The 19716-nt window shown below is 38.5% G+C and overlaps 1 protein-coding gene across 1 annotated transcript in view; it reads right to left on the bottom strand.

Moving 5' to 3' along the window:
• Positions 1-19716, bottom strand: part of VWF (von Willebrand factor) — a 159186-nt gene that overhangs the window by 44393 nt on the left and 95077 nt on the right. The window contains exons 32-34 of the mRNA XM_046661799.1: positions 17753-17914; positions 16756-16799; positions 16266-16443 (exon numbers count right to left, since the gene is read on the bottom strand). Coding sequence (XP_046517755.1) covers positions 16266-16443; positions 16756-16799; positions 17753-17914 — 384 coding nt within the window. The remainder of the gene's footprint in view (positions 1-16265; positions 16444-16755; positions 16800-17752; positions 17915-19716) is intronic.

Raw genomic sequence — 19716 nt, 5'->3', positions numbered from 1 at the left:
TTTCGGACACTGTAACTCCTCAGTTGAGGGAAACAATAGAAAGAATAAACAAATGGGACTTCATCAGACTAAAGAGCTTCTTCAAGGCAAGGGAAAACAGAATTGAAACAAAAAAACAGCTCACTAATTGGGAAAAAATATTTACAAGCCACTTATCCGACAAAGGGTTAATCTCCATAATATACAAAGAACTCACACTGCTTAACAACAAAAAAACAAACAACCCGATCAAAAAATGGGCAGAGGACATGAACAGACATTTCTCAAAAGAAGATATGAATATGGCCAATAGACACATGAAAAGATGTTCATCATCGCTAATCATCAGGGAAATGCAAATCAAAACTACACTAAGATATCACCTTACCCCCGTTAGATTGGCAAAAACATCCAAAACCAAGAACGACAAATGTTGGAGAGGTTGTGGAGAAAGAGGAACCCTCGTACACTGTTGGTGGGAATGCAAACTGGTACAGCCACTATGGAAAACAGTATGGAGATTTCTCAAAAAGTTAAAAATAGAAATACCCTATGACCCAGCCATCCCATTACTGGGTATCTATCCTAAGAACCTGATATCAGATATCTCAAGAGTCCGTTGCACCCCTATGTTCATCGCAGCATTATTTACAATAGCCAAGACGTGGAACCAGCCTACATGCCCAGAAACTGATGATTGGATAAAGAAGATGTGGTATATATACACAATGGAATACTACTCAGCCATAAAAAAAGACGAAATTGGCCCATTCACAACAATGTGGATGGACCTCGAGGGCATTATGTTAAGCGAAATAAGTCAGTCAGAGAAAGACGAACTCTATATGACTCCACTCATAGGTGGAAATTAGTATATTGAGAAGGAGATCTGATTGGTGGTTACCAGGGAAAAGGGGGGGTGGGGGGAGGGTACGGAGGGGGAAGTGGTGTACCCACAACATGACTAACAAAAATGTACAACTGAAATTTCACAAGCTTGTAATCCATCATAACATTAATAAAAAAAAAAAAAAGAAGCAAAAGGGGAATTCTAGGAAGAAAAAGGACTAAAAGTCAGAGGACACACAACCCCTCAGCACATGTGTGCACGCACACACACACATCACTAAGGAAACAATTTTTCTACACTGACAGAAGAGCACGTCAGTGAACCAGAAATCTTGTAAAACCTCAAGTACATAAAATGAACAGAAGAAAATTAAGAAAGTCTATATAAAGTTACTTCAAAAAATCAGAAAATGAGAATCAATACTCCTCAGCTAAGAAAATTCCACCAAAACAAACAAACCATGAAACAGAAGAAACCTGTAAGACAGCACTCGAGCTAACTTAAATATACTCAAACATTTGCAAAAATGAAAACCGCCTTGAATGAGAATTTTTAAAACTAAGAAATATACAAAAATAAGAATCAATAAAAATTGAGCTGCTTGAACTCAGAGAAAAAAATGGAAGCAAAAGGCAAAATCATCTCAGAAATAAAGACTAAATTATAAGGGCCCAAGGGAGAAGAGACCAAAAAAGAAATTTAGTGAGGCATAATTGAAGAAAAGCAAGAAACAACAAAGAGAATGAGAATGAGTTAATGACAGGAGTAAAAGAGCCAGAAAGAAAGTAATGAAAATGTAACACAGACAAAAAAAAAATCAAAAACAGAGTCCTTGAAAAACAAAAACAAAACAACGGAACAGAACTAATATTTAAAGGCTACAATCCATGAAAAGTTTCTTGAAATCAAAGAACTAAATCTACATATTGAAAGCACATGCCAGATGTCCGGAAAAATTAACCGAGAACAGTCAACTCTGAGACATATTATGGTAAAATTGTTAGATTTCAAGGATAAAGAAAAAATTCTCTAAATCGCCATACAAAAAAATCAAATAACTTACAAAGGCAAATAATTAGATTGTATCAGAATTCTCAAAAACAATATATAAAGCAAAGCAACAATGAAGTAGCATTTTCCAAAAACTCAATGAAATAAAGTGCGAATCAAGAATTTTAAAGTGGGTGGTCCTGTAGCCTAGTTGTTAAGTTTGGTATCCTCCAGTTCAGTTCCCGGGTGAGGACCTACACCTCTCGTTGGCAGCCATGCTGTGGTGGCAACCCACATACAAAATAGAGGAAGAGTGGTACAGATGTTAGCTCAGGGAGAATCTTCCTCAGCAAAAAATAAAAAGAAAAGGAAAAAAAAGAATTTTATAACCAGCCAAGGTGTTCTTCCAGTATCAAGTCTATAGAAAAAGAGTTTTAAACGGACAAAAACTTTTGGCAATCTGAACCCATAAGCCCTTCTTGAGAAATCTACTAGAAGACAAGGTTCCTCCAACTGAAAGATGACTAAGACATGTTATCAAAACAACGGAAGATTTTATTTATGTCATCACAGATTTAAAACTAAAGCAAAGGAAGAGTGGAAGACTAATGTGCAAATGTTACGTGCTGTAACAAAGTAGAAATAATGCAACTAAAAAATGGGAGGAGAGGGAGAGAGAATGCTGCAAGCAGAATAATCTCATTGATGACGTATAAGCAACAGGTAGAAGTTAACGGATGCTATTAAAAGTTAACAAACCTGTTAATGAATGATTAAATAAGAAAACAAGGGACTGGGATCATTAAAAGAGGTAAAAGTACAAAGGTAGAGACTAGAACAAAAATATAAGCCTTCCTAAACACCAAAAAAAGGAAAAATTAAAAGACAAAGAATACACACCATGTAGAGAGAGTAATAAAATAAAATATAACATAACAAACATATTTATAAAATATAACAGAGTAAGACTAAATATAATTGGCAATAAATGAAAATATGCTTAACTTGTCCATCAAAAGAAAAAGATTTTCAATTTGGCTCAAAATCAAGATCCAACTCCGCGCATACAAAGGACATACGTAAAATTCAGAACAGCTAAAGAAAAGGGATGGACAAAGGATACCAGGCAATCAGCAACTAGGAATAGAGATTCTGATATCAGACAAAGGAGAATTCTAGCCAAAAAAAGTTGAAACATGACTAATGACAGCATTTGTGAATGCCAGAATTCACAATGAAGACATAACAGTTGTGAATATCTATGCATTGCAACCATCCTTATGAAGCAAAAACTACAGGAGATGCAAAGAGACATTGATAGACAAACTAATAAAAGGAGACTTTTACATACCACTCTCAGTATAAGACAGATGAAGTGGGCAAAAAAAAGTAAAGATATAGAAGACCTAAGAAACAAAATTTGAAAAGGTGTATCTTATGGATTATTATGGACTGAATGCTTGTGTCACCCCAAAATTTATGCTGAAATCTCAACCCACAATGTGATGGTTTTAGGAGGTAGGGCCTTTTGGAGTTAATTAGGCCATGAAGGTGGAGTCCCCATGAATGGGATTAGCACCCTTACGGGACTGTGAGAAAAAATTTCTGTTGTTAATAAGCCACCTATGTGTGTATATATGTATGGATGGATGCATATATCAAACTCTACACCCTGATAATAGAAAATACACCTTCACAAAAATTGATCATATATTAGGTCACAAAGAAAATAACAGTAACATACCTAAAGTAGAACTATTACAAACAACACTTGATCACAGTGCAGTAAAACTAGAAATTATTTTAAAATTTAAAAGCATCAAAAACCATTACATTTGGAAATTTTAAATTCTATTATATAAATCTTGGATGAAAGGGGCAATACAAACTGAAATTACAGAATTTTTTTTAAAAGTAATAATAATGCTGGTGCCAGCCTGGTGGTGTAGTGGTTAAATTTACATGCTTCTCTTTAGCAGACTGGGGTTCAAGTGTTCAGATCCCAGGTGCAGACCTACACACCGCTCATCAAGCCATGCTGTGATGGTGTCCCACATACAAAACAGAAGAAGACTGGCACAGATGCTAACTCAGAGATAATCTTCCTCAAGCAAAATGAGGAAGATCGGCAACAGATGTTAGCTCAGAGCCAATATTTCTCATCAAAAAAAAAAAAAAGTAATGATAATGAAAACACTACATATCAGACTCATTGGGATTCAATTAAAGTGATCATAGAAAAATTCATAGCAGTAAACACATCAATAAAAAAAATAAAAAAAATTCCAAGTTCTCAAAAACAGAAAACCACAAAAATAATAAACTAAAAGAAAATTCTAGAAAGGAAATAAAATAAAAAACATAAAAGCATAAATTAATGAGTTAGAGGATAGGAAATAGACATAATAAATTGAAAACTTGACTGTTAAAAACATTCACAACGACAAACAATGAGTTACCTTGAGCAAGAAAAAAGAATGAACAAATACACAAAATAAGAAATCACAAAATAAAATAATTATTAAAAGAAAATTCTTAAAAATATATTATAAAAGAGTACTTTCCAGACCTCTACGCAAGCAACTCAAAAATCTAGATGAAATGGATAAATTTTTAGGGAAATACAGATTACAATAGTCCCTCCATCCACAGAGAATATGTTCCAAAATCCCCAGTGGACTCCTGATATGACAGATAGTACCCAATTCTTTTATACTATGTTTTTCCACATACATACATACTTACGATAAAGTAATTTATAAATTAGGCACAGTAAGAGATTAACAACAATAGCTTCTCTTTGGTGTATCTGAATTGCCAGCATCACTACTCTTGAGCTTTGGGGCAGTTATTAAGTAGAATAAGGGTGACTTGAACACAAGCGCTGCGATGCTGTGACAGTTGATCTGATAACTGAGGTGGCTACTAAGTGATTAATGGGCGGGTTGCATGTACATTGTGGATCTGTTGAACAAAGGGATGGTTGATGTCCCAGGCAGGACATGGGACAGTGTGAGATTTCATCATGCTATTCAGAACAGTATTCAAATTAAAACGTATGAATTGTTTATTTCTGGAATTTTCCATTTAATTCTTTCAGATCATAGTTGACTGAGGGTAACTGAAACTGCAGAAAGCTAACGCATGGATAAAGGGCAACTACTGTACCAAAATTGACTTCATTAGAGATAAAAATCTTAAGTAAACAAATTTCCATGAAATATTAGAAAAAACTAGCAAGGAACTACTATCTCCACAAAAAGTAAATAAGACAAAAATAAATAAAGTAAAATCCCTCTAGATCCAAACGTTTTCACAAGAAAAGTTTACTAAACTTTCAAAGACTTGATAGTCACAATGCTCTATAAATTGTTACAGATAATTGAAAATGAGCAGAAACTTCTTAAGGCTTTTTATGAAACAAGTCACAACATTGCTAACTAAACCAGGTAAAGATACTACTAGGAAAAAAAAAAAACTACAGGTAGGAAGCACCAGGAATGTGTTTCCCCACCCAGACAACAACTGCAGTAGCAGAATCTGTCTGATGCAATAAATCAACAGAAACTGTCCCTGAGAGGGACCAGATGGTAGACTTACCAGACAAAGACTTTAAAACAACTGCCCCAAAGATGCTCAAAGAGCTAAGAGGAAGTGGACAGAGTTGAGTAAATGACAGAGGAACAAAATGAAAATATCAATAAAGAGAGAGAAAACATAAAAAGAAATGAAAATGAAATTCTGGAGATTATTGTAATTTTAGTTTGTAACTCCAGTTTTTGTTTTCTATGTGATTTAAGAGACTAACTCATTAAAAAATAATTATTAGTCTATGTTTTTGGATACGTAACATATAAATATGCAATTCTGTGATATCAATAATTGAAGGAGGGTGGGGATGAAGCTATATAGGAGCAGAGTTTTTGTATGTTATTGAAGTTAAGCTGGTATAAATTCAAAGCAGAGTGTTATAACTGTAGGATGTTAAATGTAATCCCCATGATAACCACAATGAAAATAGCTATAGAACACACACAAAAGAAATGAGAAAGGAATTAAAACATTTCACTACAAAAAAAATCAACTAAACACAAAAGAAGACAACATGGATGAACCTCGAAAAGATTATGCTAAGTGCAATAAGCTAGTCAAAATAGGAAAAACACTGTATGACTTACATGAGGTACTTAGAGTCATCAAATTCATAGAGACAGAAAGTAGAATGGTGGTGGCCAGGGGCTGGACAGAGAGGGAAAGAGGAGTTATTGTTTAACGGGTACAGACTTTCAGTATTGAAAGATGAAAAAATTCTGGAGATGGATGGTGGTGATGGCTGCACAACGATGTGAATGTACTTAATACCACTGAACTATACACTGAAAATGGTTAAAACCGTAAATTTCATTATGTATATTTTACCACAAGCTTTTAAAAATAAGTAATTTTAAGATTACACACAATATTGTTTATGAATATCAAAGCCAATGTACTAAATAAAATATTACCAGTTTCCAACACCACATTAAGAAAATAATATACTAAACCAAGTGTGATCAACATTAGGAAATTCCTTCAAATACTATACTGTATTAATATACCTAAGGGAAAAAAATCATATGATTAGCTCCACAGATGCTGAAAAAGCCTTCAACAAAATTCCACAATCACTCCTGATAAAAACACTCAAGAAAATGAGAACTGAGGGATACTTTCTTAACATATAACAAAATATATGACTCTGTGTGTGTTTGTGTGTGTGTGAGCACACACATGTGTGTGTACACTTAGCCCTAAAGTGAGTATCTTAGTGGGGAAATATTAGAGACATTTCCACTAAAATCAGAAACAGGCAAGGATATCTACAATCTCTACTACTATTCAATATTGTACTAAAAAATTTGTCAATGCATCAGAGAAGAAAAATTAATTGCAGACACAACACTGATAAAGAAGAAGTAAAACAATTCTGTTTGCAGATGTTACAACACTCCACCTGGAAAACCATAGAGAATCCATGATAAAACAAACTCGATAATTAAAAAATTCAGACAGTAGGATATGAAATCAATACCCTTCATATATGCAAACAATAACTAGTTAAATAACATAATGAAGAAGAAAATAATTTTAAGTAGCAACAAATAAATTTAAATATTTGGAATAAACTTAACAAAGAATGTGCAAATCCTACATGAGAAAACTTTAAAACACTCCTAAAAGACAGCAAAGTCAACTTGAATAAGTGGAAAGATGCCCTCTGTTCATGGATAGGACGATTCAACATCATAAAGGTGTCAGTTCTCTCCAAGTTAAAGTATAAGTTTAACGTAATCTCAATAAAAATACCAACAAACTTTTTATGGAGCTAAACAAGTTGATATTAAAGGTCATGTGAAAAAAACAAACATGAAAGAATAGCCAGGACACGCTATACAAGAAAACTATGTGAGGTACTAGTCCTACTACACATTGAAACATACTATTGAGCTTCTGTGATTAAGACAGCATGGCACTGGTACATGAACAGCTCACAACCAGAGGAAGCAAATAAAAAGTCCCAAAATAAACCCACACACAGAAATTTAGTACATGATGAACGTGTCATCTCAGATCACCAGGGAAAAGATGGATATATCAATAAACGGTGCTAGGACAACTGGGTAGCTATTTGGAAAAGATGAAATTAGATCCATACTTCACACCATACACAAGAACAAACTCCAAATGGACCAAGAATTTAAATGGAAAAATGAAACTATGCATGTACTAGAAGAAAATATGGGTGAATTCCTCTTTAACCTCACAGTAAGGAAAGGTTTTCTATCTATAACTCAAATTCCAGAGACAATAAAAGAAAAGATCGATAAAATATTGACTACATAAAAATAAAAAATTGTATGGCAAAAGAATCATCATCAACAAAGTCAAGACAAGTGACAAAAATGGGAGAAAATATTTGTAACACATATATCACAGACAATAGGCTAATATCTCCATATAAAAAATGAAGAATAAGGATTAAAATCCAACAGAAAAGAAATAACATCCAAAAATGTCCCAAATCTAGGGAAGGAAATGGACGTCCAGATTCAAGAAGACCAAAAGATTCCAACTAGGATGAATTCAAAGAAATCCACACTGAGACATATTATAAACAAATTGTCAAATGTCAAACACAGAGAGAGACTTTGAAAACAGCAAGAGAAAAGCAACTCTTCGCACACAAAAGAGCCCCCACAAGATTATGAGCAGATTTCTCAGAAGACACCTTGCAGGTCAGAAGGGAGTGGGATGATACATTTAAAGTGCCACAAGGAAAAAACCTGCCACCCAAGAATACTATATCCAGCAAAACTGCCCTTCAAAAATGAAGGAGAAATAAAAACATTCCCAGATAAACAAAAGCTGAGGGAGTTCATCATCACTAAATCCATCTTACAAGAAATATTAAAAGGAGTCCTTCAAATTAAAATGAAAGAATGCTAGACAGCAACACAAAAGTATATGAAAATATAAAGCTTGCTGGTAAAGGTAAATATATAGACAAATACGGAATACTGTACTACTGTAATGGTGGTGCATAAAGCACTTTTAATTCTGGCATGCAACTTAAAGACAAAAGTATACAAAATAACTATAAAAATATATTCATGGATGAAAATATAAAAAGATGTTATTTGTGACTGATAACAAAGTGTGGGAGGAGAAGTAAGACTAGAGTTTTTGTATGTGACCAAAGTTGTTGTTATCAGCTTAAAATAGATTGTTGTAACTATAAGATTTTTTTATATAAGCTCCATCGTAATGAAAAGAAAATACCTATAGATGGTACACAAAAGAAAATGAGAAAGAAATCAAAGCACGTCACTACAAAAAACGTCAAGGAAACTGCAAAAGAAGAAAAGAGGAACAAAAAAGCTACAAGACAGACAGAAAGCAACTAACAAAAAGGCAATAGCAAGACCTTCTCTATAAGTAATTACTTCAAACATAAATGGATTAAATTCTCAATCAAAAGACAGAGTGGCTGAATGGATTAAAAAAAGAAAAAGCAAGATCCAACTATATGCTGTCCACAAAAGATCCACTTTAGATTGAAGGACACCCATAGGCTAAAAGCGAAAGGATAGGAAAGATACTCCATGCAAATGGTAACCAAAATAGATCAGGGATGGCCATACTTACAATAGACAAGATAGGCTTTAAGTCTAAAGCAGTCACAAGAGACAAAGAAGGACACTACATAATTAGAAAAGAGTCAATTCACCTGGAAGATATAACAATTATACGTGCACCTAAGATCAGAGCACCCACATATGCGAAGCAAACATTGACAGAACTTAAAGGAAAAATAAACAGTGACATAACAGTAGGAGATTTCAATAGCCCACTGTCAATAATGATAAAACTTTCAGATAGAGAACAATTAAGGAAACAGAGGACGTGAGCAACACTATAACCAAATGGACCTAACAGACATACACATAACACTCCACCCAACAGCAGCAAAGTACACATTCTTCTCAAGTGCACGTGAAATAATCTTCAGGAAAGATCACGTTAGGTCACAATACAAGTCTTAACAAATTCACGACTATTGATATCATACCAAGTATCTTTTCAGGCCACAATGGAATGAAACTAGAATTCAGTAGCAGAAGGAAAACAGGAAAATTTACAAATCCGTGGAAATTAAACAACACACTCTTAAACAACCAATGGGTTGAGAAGAAATCAAAAGGAAAATTAGAAAATGTATTGAGACAAGTGAAAACAAAAACACAACACACCAAAGCTTATGAGATGCAGCAAAAGTAGTACTGAGAGAAGTTCACAGCAATAAACACTTACATTAAAAAAGACAGAAGATCTCAAATTAACAATGTAACTTTACACTTCAAGGAATTAGAAAGAGAAGAACAAACTAAGTTCAAAGTTAGCAGAAGGAAGGAAATAAAGATCAGAGTAGAAATCAGCAAAATAGAGACTAAAAAATATAAATCAACACAAGTAAGAGTTGGTTTTTTTAAAGATCAACAAAATTGACAAACATTTAGCTAGACTAACTTAAAAAAAAAGAGAGAAGATGCAAATAAATAAAATCAGAAATGACAGAGGAGACATTGCAACTGATGCCACAGAAATGCAAATGACCATAAGAGACTACTATGAATTATATGCCAACAAATTGGATTATAAGTAAGAGGACTGAATTAGTAATCAAAAGTCTCCCAACAAACAAAAGTCCAGGGCCATTTAAAAAAGAATTAATGCCAATCTTCTCAAACTTTTCCAAAAAATTAAAGAGGAGGGATCACTTCCAAACTTATTTTATGAGGTCTGCATCACCCTTATGCCAAGGCCAAAGGAAGACCAAGAAAAGAAAACTATAAGCCAACATCGTGATGAATATAGATACAAAAAACCTCAACAAAATACTAGCAAACCAAATTCAGCAGCACGTCAAAAGGATCATGCACCATGATGAAATGGGATTTATCCCTGGGATGCAAGGATGGTTCAACATATGAAAATCAATCAGTGTGATACACCACTTAACAGAACAAAGGATAAACTCACACAATTATCTCAATAGATGCAGAATAAGCATTTGACAAAATTCAACACTCTTTCATGATAAAAACTCTCAATAAACTAGGAGTAGAAGGAAATTATCTCAACATAATAAAGGTCATATATGAAAAGCTCACAGCTAACATTATACTTGGTGGTGGAAAACTGAAAGCTTTCCCTCTGAGATTAGAAATAAGGGAAGGATACCCTCTCTTGCCACTTCTATTGAACATAGGACTGAAAGTTCTGGCCAGAGCAATTAGGCAAGAAGAAGAAATAAAAGACATACAAACTGGAAAGGAAGGAGTAAAGTTATCTCTGTTCACAGATGACATGATCTTACACAGTCATGCATCGCTTAATGATGGGGATACATTCTGAGAAACGCGTAATTAGGCAATTTTGTCAGTGTGTAAACATCACAAGGTGTACTTACGCAAACCTAGATGATACAGCCTATTACACGCCTAGGCTATATGTTATAGTTTATTGTTCCTAGGCTACAAACCTGTACCGTATGTTACTGTACTGAATACTGTAGGCAACTGTAACATAATGGGAAACATTTGTGTACCTAAACATGGAAAAGGTACAATAAAAATATGGTATAAAAGATACAAAATGGTACACGCGTATAGGGCACTGACCATAAATGGAGCATGCAGGGCTGGAAGTTGCTCTGGGTGAGTCAGTGAGGGAGTGGTGAGCGCATGCGAAGGCCTGGGACATTACTGCACACGACTGCAGACCTCACAAACTCTACTCACTGAGGCTAAAGTTATTTTTAAAAATATTTTTCTTTATTCAATAATAAATTAACGTTAGCTTACTGTAACTTTTTTGCTTTTTAATTTTTTTAAGTTTTGGACTCTTGCAATAACACAACTTAAAACACAAATACATTGTACAGCTGTACAAAAATATTTTCTTTCTTTACACCCTTATTCCATAAGCTTTTTTCTATTTTAAATTTTTGTTTACTTTTTAAACTTTTTTGTTAAAAACTAAGACACAAACACACTCATTAGCCTAGGCCTACACAGGGTCAGGATCATCAATATCACTGTCTTCACCTCCACATTGTCCCACTGAAACTTCTTCAGGGGCAATAACACACTGAGCTGTCACTCCTATGATGACAATGCTTTCTTCTGGAACACCTCCTCAAGGACCTGCCTGAGCCTCTTCCTGAGGAGGTGTCACTCTTTTCAGAAATATGTCCATGGTGATTTGCTTGCTTTGTTCCTTTTTTTCATCATATCTTGCCTGTAAGCAGATAATGCACCATGAATGTTCCTCTCTATTAATGAAAACCTTTCAGCATCGGGGTCCATGTTTTCAAGCTTTTTAAGGAGCTTGTTGAGGTCTGCAAAAGCTTCTGCTAAACCCTTCACTGTAAATTGTCTTGAGGGGGTTCTTCACTTCACATTTGTTAGGATCACCATTATGAAAAAACAAACAGGGGTCAGCCTGGAGGCTGAGTGGTTAAGTTCGCCCACTCCGCTTCCGTGGCCCAGGGTTTCACCAGTTCGAATCCTGGGTGTAGACATGGCACCGCTCATCAGGCCACGCTGAGGCGGCATCCCACATAGCACAACCAGAGGCTCTCACAACTACAATATACAACTATGTACCAGGGGGGCAGGGGGGAGGGGGTGCTTTGGGGAGAAAAAGGAAAAAAAACAAAAAAAAAGAAAATTGGCAACAGATGTTAGCTCATGTGCCAATCTTTTTTTAAAAAAAGAAGGAAACAAACAGAAAATAACTGCTGGGAGCCGTGGCTACATCATTTGATCGGCTGTTTGACAGGGTCCAGCCGATTAACGCCGAGGGGTGCAGGGTCACCCCTTGGTGAAGAATAACCGGCCAGCCCCTCACATAGTTCTGAAACCTGTGCTGCTTCTAATTGCCCTTCATTCCTTTTCCTTTCTTAACCTCCAGTTTTCACTCCTTTGGGTGGCTGCTTGGGAGGCACTACCTCCTGGGAAAATTAGATATCTTAAGAGAATGTGACCACCTGCAGGTAACTTTCAAGATATTTTTCAGTTAATTATTGGAGGAGCACACAGTCCCATTTGAGACAATCAGAAAGGAATCCTGCCCAGATAAGATGTCGAATCAGGTTTATGGCCTCTGTCTGGTTAATGTTTCCTTCTCCCTCCAGTTCTTTGTCTAAATATATATATGCATCGTCCTTCTAAGTTTGCTGGTTAATTGGATGATCAAGAAGTATCTACATATTATTCTTGACCTTCTGCTTTCTGTTAAAATGTTATAGAGGTTTTCTCCTAAAAGCAATAAATAATGAATAATTGATGAGTAGAAGGGCCGAGGGGCGCAAGAATGCCCCTCGGTGAAGAATGGCGGGCCGACACCCCTGATATTTTCTGAATTATATGCATGCTTTCTATCAAGGTTACGTGTATACTTATTTCTGTCTTTTATTCTTGAAGATATATAGTTTAGCTTAGTTTTTCAGCCCTTTGCTTTACTAACAAAGTGATACTTTCTCTGGCAGTGTGCTTAAGGGACTGTTAGCTCCACAATCAAAAAGACAAAGGAATGCTTCCAGCCCCTAAAGGGCACGAAAAAGTAAAGATGTTTAACTGCCCGCTGAGAATGCAGATAGCCCTGGGGATAAGACACCCTGGAGTTGCCTTTTGTTCCCATTAACCATCTACACTAATGGCGTAAATGATTGAGGGAGGCAGAGATGGCTCCACCAGGATGTAACCAGACGAACTGCTGTCCTGTCCGGAGGCCTGGACCTTCTCTCTTTGATTTAACTTTACCATGAATTACAACAGACGCCTAGGTACCTATCTCCTTTAGCTTAGAGACAACAAACACTAGTTAATTGCGGAGAAGACTACCATTAACCTTATGCTCTATAGAATAGAATGCTAATAAATATTCTTGTGCTCGTTTTTTACTTCCTTATCTCTCTGAGAATATTTGTAGAACTATTTCTGCACTAATCCTGAAAAATATATAAATGACACTTGTGCACAGTAAAGTCGGACTTGCTAACACCAACCCAAGTCTCACGTCCCCTTTATTTCCCCCTCACTCATCGCGCCGACGCCGTCCATCCCTCAGGAACCTGGACTCCGCCGGGGCGGGACCCCGGCAAATAACAAGTGTTGACAAAGATGTAGAAAAATCAGAACACTTGTGCATTGTTGGTGGGAATATACAACGGTGTGGTCACTGGAAAATAGAAGGTGTACTCTGGGATTAAGCCAATATATAAACATATTGTGGATAATGGGAGCCAGGCTTCTCGCTGTCTGAGAAAGGAAGGAATAAGACATGTCAAAAGGACACAAGAGTCAAGTCGGAAGGCCTCTCAGTGGCCAAATCTGGGACCATTTGAACAAGAAAATAAATAATGCTGGTAATTCATTACACCCCATAGAAAAAAAAGAACCCATGAGTCCATATTGATACAAATAATTGAATTAATAAATGACAGAGCAGGAAAAACTCTTCCTTTCAGTGGAATTCCAACTAGTAAGTGGGGAGGGAATGACAGAAATCGAAATCACTATCTGGCAAACACCACAGTAAAAACTGTCTCAGGCAAGAACCATCAATGCACGCTAAACTGAGCGAGTAAAAGTATATTTCCACAGTGTCACAGTATCTCAGTATGCGATAATTATTAAATACAAGGAGGAAAATAGTAACTTTACTGTGGAGAAACCTGGTACACACCACCTTAACCAAGCGATCAAACTGAACATCACCAGTACTGGGAGAAACTGGTATCATGCGCCTCCTGATACATCAAAAAAGACACAGCATGTCTTCTGGAGTATTCTTGACAAAATGTATAGCCTGAATTTAACCAAAATTGAGGAACATTCTACAAAATTACCAGATAGAACTCTTCAAAATGTCAAGGCCACAGAAAAAAAAAAAAAGACTAAGGAATTGTTGCAGATTTAAGGAGACATGCAACTAAATGTAATGTGCGATTCTGGGTTGAATGCTACATTTGAAAAAAGGATGTTAGGACAATTGGCAAAAACTGGATAAGTTAATAGCATTTTATGGATGTCAGTTTCCTAATTTTGATCCTTATATTGTGATTACATAAGATATTACAGTCTGTTGGAAGGTATACAGGAATTCTTTGAATTATTTATGTAACTTTTTAATATCTTAAATTATTCAAAATAAAAAGTTTAAAATGTTTTTCAAAAAAATAGCCAAAATCTAGTCTCCTATCGAATCACTTCTGAAGACTTTCACTCATTTTAAAGGTATAAACAGAGTCAAGAAGGGTACTGAGGGATTGGATCTAAGAAGAGATTGATTTGAAGAGAGCGGCTACCACATTGTGAGTCTCACATCCCACATGCCCCACCAGGGACAAATGGGACACCCAAGCTGAATGAGCAGGACTCTCAGGAAGCCACTCCAAGAGATGGGTTTGTGTTCCTCACAGTCACAGAGAACACTGGACCAGTGTCTGACATGTGCCTGAGGAACGTAAAAGAAAGAGGCTCTGGCTATTGGCTAGAGGTGGCCAGGCAGCAAGAGAGAGATGTGCTGCTGTTTCAGGAAGCAGGTGTGCTCCACTCCAATGGGGGGGCCCAGGAGCATGAACCTGGGGTCAGATATAGGATCTACAGAAGTAATGATGGCCCAGGGTTGTTCTAAAAGTGACCCTGTCTAAGAGAACTCCTGCGATAGGAGAAGGAGGATCCCAAAAGATAAAGAGAACCTGTGAGGGGTTGAACGCAAAAAAAACCCAGAAGCGTGGCAGGGAGAAGCAGCAGCCACTCAAAGGATATAGACTACTTCTTCCACAGCACATCAGAGAAACGCAGCAAGGGAGCATCTTAAGAAACCTCAAGGGAGCAGGCAGGAAAAGTGGCTGCCTTAACCACCCGCCAGGCCAGAGTGCAGAGCCCTCTCACAGAAGCCCCGTCATACAGGAACCTGAACCCCCTTCCAGCTCCTCCCTCCCCACGTTCTAAGCTGGGAGAGAAGCTGACCACGCCCCTTTCCCAGGGTCAGGCAGCCCTCACTGGGATAAGGGAGGTGTTTTAACTCTCACTCAAGTTCAAAGTCTTGATTGTTAGACAGGAGTGGTGTCTGATTACCAAATTGAGACTTTGTCTTATGACTTAAAGTGACCATAGAATTCTTTATGAATCAACAGAAATGACATGAGGTCTAGTCGAGTTCTCATCGAGGCCAGAGAGAAACTATATCCCACTAAATAAATTCTAAAGGGAGAGTGAAATGTAAATTACAGCTTTGATTTCATCCCACAAGTTGTTTCTGTTCAGCATCGTAATTATGATCTATCCCCTGCTGAGTAGGGATTATCATGAACAGTCATCTCTCCCAACCGTGAGACAGAGGGCTAACCCACCCCCATGGATGAATGCTCTCCACAGGTTTGCACGAGATGGAGTTGACTATGTCCTCCTCTTAAACCAGGCTACTGTGACAATATAGCATTGCACTCAACCCACACACAGCTATGGATGTGATTGCAGCTTTCTGGGGGCATCTCTCCCACCACTATAATTCTACTGCCTAGATTCCTAAAGGCTGACTTGCCAAGAGCCAAGCTGAGCACTGAGCTCAGAAAACCAACTGTTCCTTTTGCTTATGCATAATCTGGGGAAGTGCCTTCCAAGGACACAGGAAGAGAACTGTGATCCCTGAGACGGAATGAAAGCCCATCCAGAGAATGGGAGAGGACGGGAATATGGGTGAGGGTAGCACGGTGCATATGGTGAGGAGGGAAAGGGTGCCTCTGGCTGGTCAGCTTCTGGTCTACCTTTGTGCACAGCCAAGCTAAAAGCGCTGCCCCTTTAAACTGTCCAGGCTGGTGAAGCAAAGGACTCACAGGGGCAGGTCCAGCGGCAGCCACAGGTCTCTTCCACCTTCATAGGGGACTGGCCGTTGGGGCATGAAGGCCTCGGCCCTCGATCACAGTTGACCCGATGACTCTTCAGCAAGGTCTGGCCATCTGGCAGGCAAGTCACCGTGTGGCACTGATCTGGCAAGGTCCAGACGTCCCCAGGCTGAGGAAGAAAGAACCAGATTCAGGCAGGGAATAGGATGAGGCACTCCAACTCTAAGCCCATCCACCAGGCAACTGACCCCCTCTGAGGATATAGTGACTAGGATTTGGACACGAGCCTAAATGGCCAGACACAGGAAGCAGAAGGCAAGATTTACAGGTGGAACCCACTTCCCAAAAAGTAAAAAACAGGATATAACAGTAAGAGGGAGAAATGGACCAAGACCAGAAGAGGCAAAGTTAACCAGGGGGCACAAGGGCCCCAAATATACATTTCTGATCTTTCTTTCAAGGTCAACAGAAAGGAACTTACCCTCTTCTCATTCCCATCCTCATCCATGCAGACACTAACAAACCCTGAAACAGACATGAATAAGGTCTGAGTCCCCATCGTCACCCAGAAATTCTAAGCTGTACACAACGTCTGCTTGGGCTACCTGGGCTAGTCCTTGAGTCGACTTAACTCCAAAAAGAATCTGTGTGCGCTTAGCAGTGAGGATGCAGGTACCCTAGATTGAGAGATGGCCATCCCATGCTTCTTCCCGCATGCTTTGTGGTTATTAATGATTATGGTGATAACAACACTGACAATATGGCAAGAACTACAGTTCATGATGCCTTTTCACAGTCAATATCTCCTTTTCCTCTTTCACATGTAGCTCAGTGCCCAGTGCAGGAAGAGGGGAGGAAAGGAGGCCATGAAAACTTGAAAGAGATCTTGGAGATGCCTACCAGGAAAGCTATCATGTAGCAGGAAAGGGCAATACCTCTGCAGCAGGTTTTGACTCATAGCTAATTACATTAGGAAAATACATAAAACCAGGTTTTAAAAAAGCACATATATGGTAAAAAAAAAAAAAAAAAAAGTTTCTAACCTTAAATCAACTTAAACTGTGGTACTTTGATATGAGATCCTATGTTACTATATTTCTAAAGCCCTTTATGCCCATGCTGAGGGTGAGCACTGGGCATGGGGTAAGACCATGATGTGCAGGATGTTGGGGTTCCTGCTTCTGTCTTCTACTTCTTTTTCCCAAGATCCCTCTGCATAAATAAGCTTGGGCTTTCTCTGCTAAAGTTTGGATGGACGGTTAGGATGGAAGGAGGACTATGCACAGAGAACTTTCTGGTAGCACCTTGGAGGTTTGTAGCGCAAACCTCCCATCAACAGAAACTTAAAGATCCTGGTCTAATCAGAATCTTCATTCAAGGTCAAATCTCGTGCATGGGCACCCTCTGGTCTCTAGAATGGGTTTTGCTATCTTTGGTTCTGTTTTTGAGGGGGTTAAGAAAGGTATTACAATACTCACCAGAGCACAGCTTGCGGAGGAAGGAATTGCCCAGCAGGACGGTGGAGAGGTCTTCAATTCGCTGGAGCTTCACCAAGTTGGAGCTGGCCCCTGAGCCTGCCAAGATCCTCAGCTGGGCCTCATCATACCGATCCCCAATTCCAATGGGGAACACTCCCACTCCTAGGGTTAGCAGAGAAAGAAGAAGGGGTCTGTATCCACTTGCTTTGGTCAGGTGGGCTCAAAATAGACTGGCCTGATGTCATACCCAGCATCTGTCTACAGCCTCATGTTTTCCAGACTGGCCACATACACCAACCCTGGGAGAAGGACATTCGATCAGTCAAAAATGCTAACAAGCTCCCACTCTGTGTCCGGTACTATTCTGAGCCATGGGGATACAATGAACCTAGCAGATCAATTCCCTGTCCTCATGGAGCTGACACCAGGGAGAGACACAACAAACACAAAAATAAGTAAATATCTAGTATTTCTGATGTGGATAAGTGTTTAGGAAAAACCAGAATGGGATAAGGAGGATGGGAGTGCCCCAGGGTAGGGATGAGGGTTACTGTTTCATACAAGGTGGTTGCAGAAGTATTCAGTGAAAAGATGATATTTGAGCAGAGACCTGAAGTGAGGGTGGAAGGAGCTAAGAGGATACCCCAAGCAGAGAACGGCGAGTGCAAAGGCCCCAGAGCAGAAGCACAGTTGCATACACCGGGATGGCTGACACAGAGCAAACAAGTGGGGGAGTCAAGCACAGATCATGCAAAGCTTTGTAGGCCACACTAAGGACTCAACGTGCTCTCTGAATGAAATGAGAAGCCAGCCAAGACTCTGGAGCAGAGGAGTGTCATGAGCTGACTTCAATTTTAAAGAGTCACCACAGCTGCTGTGTTGATCGTGAACTGCAGGGGACAAGGGAGGAAGCTGGGGTCCCAGTTAGAAAGCTACGACAATAGTCCATGGGGGCTGGGGTCAGAGTGACAGTGGTAGAGGTTGAATGGTGTGGTGGGATTTTCAGTATAGTTTGAAGGTGGAGCTATACTTTGCTGATGGATTGAATGGGGTGAGGAGGGAGGTATGAGAGAAAAAGAGAAATCAAGGATGCTGACATTTTTGACCTGAGCAACTGTAAGGATGGAATTGTCATTCTCTAAAGTGGGAAAGACTGTCGGAGGAGATTTGGGCGTGAAAGTCAGGAATTCTGTTTATACTGAGTTGTCTGCTAGAACATCTTGGTGGAGTTGAGGTGAGAGACCCAGGCTGGAGATAAGAATTTCGAAGTCAGTGGTATATAAATGTGTTTAGAACCACGATACTGAATGAGACCACCCAGGGGGTGAGTGTAAGAGAAGAGAAAATGTCACAGGGCTGAGCCTGGAGCACGTGTGCGCCCACTTACAGATGAGAAACTGGGGCTCTGAATGGTTCAGTGACTCGCCCTAGATCATGTCTGTTTCCTCCAGACCACAATTGCTCCCTTTCTTGATGAAAGCCTTTCTTTGGATCCTCGATACTAAAGGAAAAACATCTCCATCCTGAAATTCCCCCAATTAGTTCTCCAGAAAGTTCCAGGTATTTGCAGTTTTCTTAAGGTTACAGCTGATTTTCTGCTAGCAACTTTTCAGCTCCTGTAAGCTGGGTGCATCATCCAAATATATATCCTTTCCCTTTTAGGATCCTTTTCCCTAAAATAATCGATTTCATAAATATGTCACATTTATTCAAGAATACCGCTTTAAAAACGCAAGGTGCAGAGGTGTGACCCACCCCTGGACACAGAGGGAAAATATGGAGAAATTAAAGGTTACAATCTATCTAAAGCATGCAGACAAATGAAGGATAAACACACATTTATTACTCTTTGGTTTCCAAATAACACAGGTATTGGACAATTTCCTGCTGCTTGAAACCAGCCCACATGTGGGCGTTAAGCATTTAAACTCAGCCAGAACATCCAAAAGTAACCCCCGCCCACT

The sequence above is a fragment of the Equus quagga genome, chromosome 1 (genome assembly GCF_021613505.1).
Source record: "Equus quagga isolate Etosha38 chromosome 1, UCLA_HA_Equagga_1.0, whole genome shotgun sequence".
NCBI lineage: Eukaryota > Metazoa > Chordata > Mammalia > Perissodactyla > Equidae > Equus > Equus quagga.
The sequence above is the reverse complement of the archived record's forward strand: the minus strand, read 5'-3'. Positions and strand labels throughout refer to the sequence as shown.